The sequence below is a fragment of the Pteropus vampyrus genome, unplaced genomic scaffold (assembly GCF_000151845.1).
Source record: "Pteropus vampyrus isolate Shadow unplaced genomic scaffold, Pvam_2.0 Scaffold202, whole genome shotgun sequence".
Lineage (NCBI taxonomy): Eukaryota > Metazoa > Chordata > Mammalia > Chiroptera > Pteropodidae > Pteropus > Pteropus vampyrus.
Genome location: NW_011888983.1, coordinates 1,485,461 through 1,496,511, shown reverse-complemented (window position 1 = coordinate 1,496,511; position 11,051 = coordinate 1,485,461). Strand labels below are relative to the sequence as shown.

General features: G+C 50.2%; 1 protein-coding gene across 8 annotated transcripts in view; it reads left to right on the top strand.

Annotated features, from left to right (window-relative positions):
• Window positions 1–685: 685 nt before the first annotated feature.
• AIFM2 (apoptosis inducing factor, mitochondria associated 2) overlaps window positions 686–11,051 on the top strand; it is a 17,016-nt gene continuing 6,650 nt past the window's right edge. For 6 of the 8 annotated variants that reach the window (XM_023537824.1, XM_023537822.1, XM_023537821.1 and 3 more), the window contains exons 1-5: window positions 686–1,048; window positions 7,193–7,386; window positions 7,704–7,819; window positions 9,246–9,365; window positions 10,116–10,208. In XM_023537824.1, coding sequence (XP_023393592.1) covers window positions 7,209–7,386; window positions 7,704–7,819; window positions 9,246–9,365; window positions 10,116–10,208 — 507 coding nt within the window. In that variant the 5' untranslated portion in view covers window positions 686–1,048; window positions 7,193–7,208. Of the gene's footprint in view, window positions 1,049–7,172; window positions 7,387–7,703; window positions 7,820–9,245; window positions 9,366–10,115; window positions 10,209–11,051 lie in introns of those variants that run through there. The other 2 variants (XM_023537818.1, XM_023537819.1) reach the window with 2 other exon arrangements.

The window sequence follows — 11,051 nt, the reverse complement described above, 5'->3', positions numbered from 1 at the left end:
TATTTTATTTATTTTGTCCCAGACTGCCCTCCTAACTAGTTTGCCCAATTTCAGGCAGCCCTTCCGCTCCCTCATCCTTTCACCACAGAACATAACTCAGACCTGTCACTCTTCTGCAGTGGCATTCTGCTGCCCTTGGGATGACAGGGACAGTCTTCATTAGGGCCTGGAGGCCTGTACCTACCTGCTCATGCTGGTCACTCTGTCTTTCGCCTCTGCCATGTCTCTACTATCACCTCATTACACAGAAAGCAGAAACCATGCCTGTTTTGTTCTCCGTTTTATCTCCTAGCGCCTATCACGGGGCCAGGCATACGGTTGTGCTCAACTGGGTTTGCAGGATTATTTATATGCGTGAAGGCAGGAGGTTGGTAATCCGCCGGCCCGAGGTGGCACAGGCAGTGCCTGGGAACTCTTGCTCTGAAGTTCCGGCGGCGTTTAAGGTGTGTCTGGCAGAAAGTCGGGTCGGATTTTGAACTCTCCTGTCCGAGAGTCCTGCGCAGCGCAGCGGCCGTCGACCTTAGGGGTCATCTGTTTCAAGGTTAGGGCCGTTCCCACCCACTCGCGGACCGACAGAGAGCGCGCCGGCCGCCGCAGTCTCCGGGAGGAGTGGAGGGGGCGGGGGGAGTCGGCCGGGGGCGTGGCCGGGGGCGTGGCCGGGGCGGGCTGCTGAATCACGCTGGCCCGGAGGGGCCTCGGGGCCCCGCCGCGACCCGAGGCGCCGGGCGGAGCGACGTGGCAGTGGGAGGCAGCTGGCGTGTGAGGTGACGTGCTCGTCGGGCTTTCGAGGTCCCTCGCGCCTGCCGGGCTTCACAGACGCCCGGAACAAGGGCGCATCAGGGCCTGGAAAAAGCAACGGACAGCGTCGGAGTTTGGTGGGCCCGAGTGCGGCCTTGGGAAGAAGGGGCTGTCGTCTTTGGGATACGGGGCTCGGGCCTGCACCACCCTTGTTCCCCTAAAACACAACAAGGAGGTTTACTTCCGGAGAAGCCAGGGCAAACTCGCCCCTTGCCGTCTGCTCCCTGAAAGTCCGGCTAAGTCTTCCCAGGTAAGACGGATTACCCTGTTTCCTCCTCTCCTGTCATGGGGGTGCTCCGAGAGTCGCTGCGGGGTGGAAGCTGGTGTCACAGGTCAGGAGGAAAGCCTCTGTCTCTAGGAAGGAAATATCTGTGTTACCCAAGTGCTCACTGGCTCTGGGTGCACTAAGAGGTCCACTTCATACCTCCACGAAGCCCCAGGTTTCGTGAGGACAAAAGCTAGTGGGTGCCGAATTAACTCGGGTGGGAATGTTCTAGGAAGCCCAGGACTCCTGAAATCACCGGGAACTGCTTATTGGAGATGATGGTGGGCGCTTTCCTTCCAACACCACCCACTAAACACACCCTACCTTTCTCCTTCGAGGGTCCCTTTGACCCTTGGGTATACCTTGAGGGTTGGGCCAGAAGAGGCTCTTGGAAGCTGATGATCCCAGAGGAGGACAGACACAGGGTAGAGGGTCAGACAGTTTAGAGAGAGGCTTCCAGGCATCCCGGGTATATATCTTGTGTTCAAAGGCCGACTGGTAAAATAAGTAAATGTGTAAAATATCAAGAAGGCCTGCTTAGGTTCTAATGTGTGCGGGTATGCAAGCCCTAAGCTCTCAGACCCCACCTGCCCTCACCCCAGCACCTAGAGAGAAGCCCCTTGAGGACACTGTGTGTAACCCCACATCTGGAGGGCCTCCATTTCAGGGGAGACTTGCCTCCCTTCCTTGGGCTTGCCTTACTCAGGACTACCCAGTGATTAAGTGGTGGAGCTGTGCAAAGGAAGTGTATTCCAGGGCCAGCCTGGTCTTTAGCTGGTGGTGAAATGAAGAAGCCAGGGTCCAGACACAGTGGACAGATAATGGGGGTGTTACGGGAACCACAAAGTGACTGGATCCCAGGAAAAAGTACAAGTTTCATGGCCTAAGTTTTTGTACAGGAGTGTGTATGACATCGGAGACTGTCTGCCCAGAGCTGCCCTCTCCTGGGCATGAAAGGACAGCTTCTTCTTCAGACTTTGAGTCCCTTTTAGAAATTGATCTTTTTTGGGTTATAGCCAGCATGTGTTCCCTGGGGGTCTGGCTATGGAATACCCACTTCTGAACCTGTCATCTGGTGTCCAGTGAGGGAGGCTGTGGCCCCTGCTCCCTCCCCCATGTGGAGATGAGACATTCATGGTGCTTGGAATCACTCTAGCAGGCCTCTCATTCAGGGTGGCCACTCTGGAAACATGGCTGTAGAAATCTACACTGGGTGCAGCTGTGTGTTTTATTTGTAATCTCTATAAAGCAAACCTAGGTGGTGTCCTTGCTTTGATCAAAGCCCACATGGTTCCTGCTCTATGTCTTCAGAAGTGTGACCTCTCAACTACTTTGGCATAAATGTAACTTCCTTGCTTTTCAGTAGATTTCTAAAATCTGTATTATTAGAGAAGACTCTCATTGGTGTGAGACTGGATGTCCTTGATAGAGAAAACAGGATATACTGAGAAAATTCCAGGATAAACCAGATTGTGTGTGTATATTGGGGGAGGAGTAAAATTCTTTAGGAGTTACTGGACAATTAGTATTTGTTCTCTTGGACGTCTTTTATGCTAACCTTCCTGAATCTAGGCGGATTCAGCTCTCTCCCTTGGCTTGATGTTGAGTTAAAAATCAGATGATGGGTTTGGCGGTTTCTCAAAAAGTTGAATCTAGAGTTACCATAGGACCCAGCAATTCCTCTCCTAGGTATACTCAAGAAAATTAAAAATATATTTTCACACAAAAACATGTACACGAATATTTATAGCAGCATTAGTTACGATAGCCAAAAGGTGGAAACAACCCAAGTATACATCAACTGACAAATGGATAAACAAAATGTGGTATCTCCATAAAATGGAATATTATTATAAAACATGCTAAGTGAAATAAACCAGACAGAAAAGGTATGGAATAGGCAAATCAGTAGATACAGAAAGATTAGTGGCTGCCAGGGCCTAGAGGGAGGAGGAAATGGGGAGTGACTGCTAATAAATGTGGGTTTTTTTTTTTTAGGGTGAATAAAATGTTCTGGTATTAGATCATAATGATGATCGTACAACTTTGTGAAAGAAACCACTGAATTGTACACTTTACAATAGCGAGTTTTATATGTATAATATCTCAATTTACAAAAATTAGATGGTAGGAGGCCTGTCCTGTTTTTAAAGCTTTATTATTTCTGTAAAAATGATATACTTGTTTAAAAATTTTCAAACGATACCAAAAAAAAGCTCAAAGAAGAAAGTAAAAACATCATCTGGTGACGTCTATGACCATATTGGTTTGGGGCGCAGGTCTGTCAGACTGTTGAGGATTGAACTTAGGCAAGTTACTGACTTTCCAAAATGGGGAGAAAAACACACCTATTCAATGCAAAGGTATGGGTAAAAGTGTAATGAATGCTAGCTCTTATATTCATTACATGTATGCGTGTATATGTAGCTAAGTACATTATCTGGTTGCCCATAAATGGGATTAGGCTGTACATGCTGTTCTATTATCTGACCTTTTCATGGACAAACGTTTTTTAAAGACTTAATTTTTTTAGAGTAGTGTCAGGTTTACAGCTAATTAAGGGGAAGGTGCAGAGATTTCCCATGTGCTTTTTGTCCTCACACATACAGAGCCTCTCCCGTTATCAACATCCCTTACCAGAGGGATATACTTATTGTAGTTGATGAACATGCATTGACATAATCACACAAAGACCATAGTTTACATTATGAGTTATGCTTGGTCTTGTGCATTCTCTGTGTGTGGACAAATCAGGAACAAACTTTTCATGTAAAAATCATCCACTCTAAAAATAAATGGCTTCAGAATATTCCACTGTATGGGTATATAACAATGTATCCTATAGTCTTCCATTGATTGAGTCTCCCATTGATTGAGGCTGTTGGCCCAACACCCCTGCTACATTAGAACATATAATTCAACATCATCATTTGCACACATGTTTTTTGGGCACTTACAAGGTGTGTGGCTGGAAATGCAGGTTCATAGCTTAAGCCCAAGGTTTAGGTGTCTGACAGAGTCCAGCTGTGCTCAGGGGTCAGGCAAGAATTGGCACTGGAAGAGCCAAGGGAGAAGCTGTGTCCAGGAGTGTTGGGCAAGGGAGACTGCTGAGGAAAAAGGGTGCAATCGGCTGGAGAGCTCTCAGCCCCCCATTCTGTAGTGGGAGTGTCAGAGGTCAGTAGAGGAGAGAAAAGAGCAGATTCCAGGAGAGGGTCAGGTGGCTTGGTGTATAAAACCCTCTCCCGTCCCCTTACCTAGCCCCTTATGGACCTGGTGTGCCTTCACACTTCAGACCCCCCCACTGGACCTCCAGAGAGGCAATTTGCCTTCGTTGAGGGTGTACCTAGGTGGACAGGCCAGGGTTTGCCCTTTAGGGAAGCCAGGTGATGATCCTGGGGGCGCCAAAGGGTTCAACTCCTTTGGTCAATCCACTGCCCATCAGGCTTGCACTCCAGTCGCTGGGCTTTTTCTCCTCCCTGAGAAGGAGACCCTGTGAGGGACCCAGGGCAGGCCTGGTGGTTAGAACTGGACATGTAGGCCCAAATGTTGCCCTGGCGTTGTGTATGCTGGCCCCTGTCCCTCGCCCTCCTGGCATCCCCACCTTGTTCTCTGAATTTGTCCAAAGCCTTCCTTTCTGCCACTGGACTTCTTGGCCCAAGCTATTCCCTCTGTGGAGAAGGCCCTTCCCCCAGCTATTTACAAAGGCTCTTCCTTGAGCTTCCCTGGGTGGTCCAGTGTGACCTGACTCATGGTGGACCCCCTCTCTCTAACAAGCTGTGTAGCCTCGCTCTGGCGTGTGCCCAGCCAGCTTGGAAGCAGAGCCCTCTGGGTGTTTCTCAGACCTCCTTGCTAGCTGCTGACCCCAAGGGCAGGCTAGCACAGAGGGAGCCATGCTGAAGGGAGCAGGTAAGACATACTCCTTCCATAGCCTGCCTGCCTTATCACCTGCCACATTCCCAGGCTCTGCTCAGCTCCTAGTGTTCACTCTTGAATTCTGCCTGGGCCCCTGGGTTTTCTTGGGTTTTGGTTCCCAGGAGATTTTCTCCTTTTGGCTCAGTTGGCAGATTCCGCTTGATGAACACTCAGTGAATAAGCTCTGGACAACTTTTCTGAGGGCCTGGAGCAGCAAAGGCGGCACTGCCTGGTGTGTACTTGTCCTGGTCCCAGCCCTGCTGAGGGCTCAGTTTCTTCCTCTGTAAATGGGTAGACTGTCCAAGCCTCAGTGCACTGGGGACCACTTAGTCAGTGGGAAATGATGTTAAATTCCTGCCCTTCTCCTGTGCCAGATCTACCCTCCTTCTCCAGGTTCTCCCTCCCCCAGGGACAAGTTAGGCAATGGGCATTTGAATACCAATGAGAATGATGCCTGTAGGTCCAACCATAAGCTGCCCTCATAAATGTGGGAAGATTTGAGGCCACCATGTCTTGGAAACCTGTGTGTGCAAGGACATCTCAGGGTGTCCCCTACCATTACAGAGGGTAAATGGAGGCCCAGAGAGGGGAGGGGTTGTGCCTCAGGCCACACAGATGATGCAGGACAGAGTGGTGGCCTTCCGGCTACCTGCAGTGCTGCCTGAGAGAGTTCCAGATGGGCTGGAACATGCTTCCCCATCAAGCCTTTGGGCAGCTTGCTGTCTGTCCTTCAAGGTTGGCCTGAGTCCACTTCCTCCTTCCTTGCCACCCAACCTGTCATCCCCCACTGCGAACCTCCCCTCTCTGAAGCCTATAGCAGCTGTTGGGCCTCTTCCTGCTTTCTGTGCAGCGTGAGCTTTGCTTCTTTCCTTAGTGTCTCTCTTTGGCAGCTTGGTTTATTTCTGCCTCTTTTTAGAGCCCAGCACAGACCAGGGATAGCATCTCCCAACAACCCCTCCCAGGCTGGCTGGGGGAGTCCAGGCAGGATTTGCCACCTTCTTTTTTCGTCTGTGCTCAGCGGTTCAGCATCTAGTGACCCAGCCCAGCTCTGTCCTCTATTTCAGATGTCCTCCAGTGTCTAGCTCTTGGCCAAGAGTTTCTTGAAATTTAGCTCCTTAGGGACTCAACCAAGGTTTGTTCTCAGTTTGCTGGGAGCTGATCAGGCTGCTGCAGTCCATGTGTGAGGGTGAGCCTGGGGTGCACTCGGCCTGCAGACCAGGTCCCCCACCCTCGGCAGGCACTATCACTGATGACAGCTCCCCTGTCTGGCCATCAGGCAGGACCATGTTTCCCCTCTCTCATTGGAGCCTGCATGATCAGAACTTCTCCCCCACGCTCTTTCCTGCCAGCAGACATTCCTTCTTGGTCATTAATCAGCACTGTTTCTTCCCCAGCAGGTATTTCTTTTTGCCCCACCGTCTCTTGGGGGATGTTGCCCAGCAGTCCTGGTGTACATCCGCTGTCTCAGGAATACTCAGGGGAATGATCTGCCCACTGCAGGCCACTCTTCCCCACCCCACTGTCATGGCCTTGGTCACACCACATCCTAGTTTTGCAAGCTGATTGTCATAACCTGCTAGTTGATCTCTTTAGTCCTGGGGCTCAAGCTAGTGACCTGCGAGTCAGCAGAATCTGGTCACAGATTAGTGCAAGGCTTAATCAATTTTGTTTAGTTCCTTTGATGTGGCCTTGCTTGCAGTCCCCACAGGTGTGCCTACTATTTCTATTACTGTGCACCTCACCAGCTTCCCACATCACCTGGCCCTTTGAGTTTGTAAGCCCCGCCTTTACAAGGTCAGGTACCCTATCTGTCTTTCTCTCTGACCATAGGATTGCATGTCAAAGAACAGGAGCTCAATTAATGTATGTTGTTGAGTGAGCAAATATATTGAGTGAAAAAAAGGTGCAGAATAGTTTAATGTGTGCTAAATATAATTGATTATATCCAGAATATGTCTGGAAGGATTCATATAAACTTGGTAACAGGGGATGCCTTGGAGGAGGGAACTGGGTGGTTAGGGGGTGGGATGGAATTATGATACCCTTCATTACTTTGGAATTTAATTCAAATTTTACAAAATTGGAATTTTGTTAATGGACGATTACATAATTAAAAAGATCAAGCCTTGGCATTTGAGGCCTTCCTTGCTGTGTGCTCGCCCCTGTCCTCCTAGCCTCAAGTCCCCCTTGACTCCAGTGTGGTCTCTCCTATCCCAGCAGTGCCTGGTTTGAGATGGGGTCCCAGGTCTCAGTGGACATGAAAGGCGTGCACGTGGTGATCGTGGGCGGGGGCTTTGGTGGGATTGCTGCTGCCAGCCAGCTGCAGGCACTGAACATCTCCTTCATGCTGGTGGACATGAAGGACTCCTTTCACCACAACGTGGCAGCCCTCCGGGCCTCCGTGGAGAATGGTAATGGACTTATTTCTGGGGCTTTCTTGGCGGGGGTGGTCTTGTCATGCTGTGGGTCTGGGGGTGGTTAAGGTCACTGGCCTTAAGCAGCTACTATCTCAAGGCCCCAGAAATAAGAGCTTGAGCTTCCCTGAGGACATGAGGCCCAGATTGGCATCTTGCGGGGTGGTGGATACCTCGGGTATGGCGCTGGTTCAGCTCTTTGGCCAAGGGCACCCCTGTTGGTATGTAGCTCAGGAAAGGTTCTGAGTTATCTGGCCTCCTGTGGGCAGCCCAGTTTTACATTGTGACCTATTTTGTGTCCACCCACTCCCCAGGGTTTGCCAAAAAGACTTTCATTTCCTACTCTGTGAGCTTCAAGGAAAGCTTCCGACAGGGCCTGGTGGTTGAGATTGACCTGAAGAAACAGATGGTGCTGCTGGAGAATGGTGAGGTGAGCACAGGGGCTGACCTGTCCATCAGCTGCTTCAGGAGGACGTGGCTGTTGGTGGGAGGAGACCTGGGTGGGTCTCTTCAAGGATTTAGAGAGTCTTCTATGGTCCCCAAGTATCCCCGCTACCTGATGCTGGTCAGATAACAGCTTCCTCTTAAGCAAAGGCCTGACCACAGCAGCCACAAGTGTGGTGGCAGATATTTCTTGAGCTTTTCCTGTATGCTAGACACTGTCTTAAGCCTGACGTAATTTCATTTAATGCCCACCATGACTGTGAGGGAGGTGGTATGGCCTCACTTTACCAAGGGGGTAAGTGGCTTGTCTAGGATCCCACAGCTGGGAAGAGACTCAGCTAAGATTTCAACCCAGGTAGTTTCACTGAGCCCACATTCTGAAAGCCAGTGTTTTGGACCAGCCCCAGGCCTGGCCAGCACAGGGAGTCCTCCTTGCTGGCTAGAATCAAAGGGCAGGCACAAATGTGATCTATATCCCTGGAAAAGGAAGTCATGGGGGCAGAGGTTTTCTTCACTCCTGGATTCTTCAGCCCAAATGTGTAGCACGGTGCCTGGTTTATAATTACAGTGAGGAGAGCTCCATCAGTGAGCTGCCACCAGCTCACTCATCATATTGAGGGTCACCTCCAGCCTGGCCCTCTACTCTATTCAAAGCTAAAGGTTTGGCGGGGGCGGGGGGGGCGGCGGGGGTTGGGTGGATTAAAAAAGTGGACACAATTCCTTTTCTCAGTGAGTTATACGTTTTAGTGTGAATCAGTCTTCCTTGAATTAATTTTCGGGCTGGGGGAATCTCCCAGTTGGAAAGATTACTGAGAGTCTCTTTGCCCTGTGGTTTTGGGCCAAGCTTTTCAGAGCTGTGGAAGGGTCCATGAGGGCATCTCAGGCCTCCATGAGGAAAGTGGGGGCTGAGAGGGATACAGGCCCTCTGGTCTTCTACCCATCAGAGCATGCAGTTTTGTCAACTTTATATATTTAGGCTCCAAACAGGACTTTTATTCCTCTCTCCCTTTTCTTCCTTTTTATTTTGGGAGGAAGGGTCAGGGACAGAAAGTAGTTTCTTCTAAAATACCTAGGAGATTCTAAACTAATTCCATATTGGAAGCTCGAAACCTGTTTATTCCTATAAATAGTTTCCTATCTCCTACTCACCTGCCCCCTGCAGTGGTGAGCTCACTCCTCCCATTTCCGTGTTGGTGGCTCTGGCAGGAGGTAAAATCTGCTTTCTAAGGTATTTCCAGGTTCTGGTGCCATTCCATGGCCTAACCAGAGTGATGGTTTTGCTCCCTTCCATGGAGGGCTGCCTCGGAGTGCCCAGAGGGGCCTCGCCACTCAGTGCTCCTTGCCCTGTGGGCCTGGGATTAGATGTAGAAGCTCAGGCCTGCCCTCACCTTCCTTTTCCTTGCCTCTCACAGGCCCTGCCCTTCTCACATCTTATCCTGGCCACAGGCAGCACTGGGCTCTTCCCCGGCAAGTTGAATAAAGTTTGCAGCCAGCAGGAAGCCATTCAGGCCTACGAGAACATGGTGAAGCAGGTGAGCTGCCCTGTAACCAGAGGCAGAGCAGTGAGGGAAGAGGGTGGCCTCTGGAAGAGCAGAACAGCCGTGGAGATTTAGGGCTGCAGCAGGGAGACCCCAGGGGGTATTTGGGGCTGTGATAGTGGTTGTAAAGACGGAGAGTTATTAGAAAGAGATTCCTGGGAGGAGACCTTTAGATCTGTTATCAAAGCCTGTACATGAGCAACGAGACCTGCTCACATATCTCTTGGCGTGTCCCTGACTCCTCTCTTGGAGCTTCCAGTTGCACAGGCCTTGTGACTTATAGAGCAGGCTTGGATCCATGACGTCATTCAGCTTTCACAGCGATCCTGGGAGGTGGACAGGATGAGTCTATCTATATTGAAGTGGAGACCCTGAGAGGGATCCCAAGGTCAGTGCTGCCACATGAGTAAGGCCAGGTCTTTTCCTCTCTGCAAAACATCTGAGAAGCCTGGGGGGAGCAGACAGGGCAGAGGGTAGGAAACAGGCTTTGAACTCAGACCTGGGCCATCCATGGTCCTGGGGAAGGAGGGCAGGTAGTGATACTTGCCTCTTGGGGCAGTTGTGAGAATTGAGTAAGAAAATGTAGGGAGACTCTCAGCAAGTGCCTGGCCCTGAAAAAGTACATTTAGACCTCGAATTTGAAATGGGTTCTCCACTCTCGTCTTTGGCCAAGGAACCCCCACCCTAGGCTGACCCATGAGGCAGGCTGGGTTTGAGGGTGCTTTACATTTCCTTCTGTTCTAGGTCCAGTGCTCACAGTCCATCGTGGTGGTGGGAGGAGGCTCTGCAGGAGTGGAGATGGCAGCAGAGATTAAAACAGAGTATCCTGAGAAGGAGGTGGGCAAGCGGCCTTGACTTTGACCTCTTAGTAGTCAGCTTATTTCTGTGTTGTCTAAGGAAAATTAGGAATTTGCTCAGGTCCTGGGAGGCAGAACTCCCTTAATATAAAGTGGGAGTGCGTGTTTCCCATCTCCTGATTTCTGTATTGGGGAATCCCCTAAAGTCCCTTCTCCTGGGAATTTTTCCTGGAGATCCAGGGGTCCTGCCTTCTGGTCCAGCCAGGAGGATCAAGCTCAGGAAAGACACCTTATACAAGGTTAACTCCTGTGTCTTCCTGCAGTGTCCTGGCCTCTGGTCTAGATGTAGACTTCGATTACCTCTTTTGCTGACAACTAGCTTGGTCAAAGGCACCCCTAGTTGTTTTTTTGTCTGGGGCAAGCAGCAGCTTCTTTGGTCCTTAAGAGATGGTAGCCTTTGCCCTCGACAGCCACATGGGGAAAGCCTGCAGTATAGCCCCTCACTGCGCATACTGGGGAAAGACTGGCCAGCACTACCTCCTGCCCACGGAAGAGTGTCCCTGTTTCCTTTTAATAATAGAGGGGTAGAGCACCTGCCTGGTACTCTGGAGAGAAAGAGAACATCCTGGCAGGCTATAAAAGCTCAGCTGAGGGCTGAGCGATGATTAATAATTATGGGTCCTGGGGACAACAGCTTGCTGGCAGCTGATGCCAGATGAGCTTCAGAGTGTAACATGGAGCCTGTGACTGGATCTTTTTCTCTAGGGAAAGGCAGGTTGGTGTTGAAGAGTAAGATCTATACAGCTAATTTAATTATACAGTTTTCTGATGAATTGTTGGAAATTATGACTGATGTGAAATTTTATTAATTTTGATTTATGGG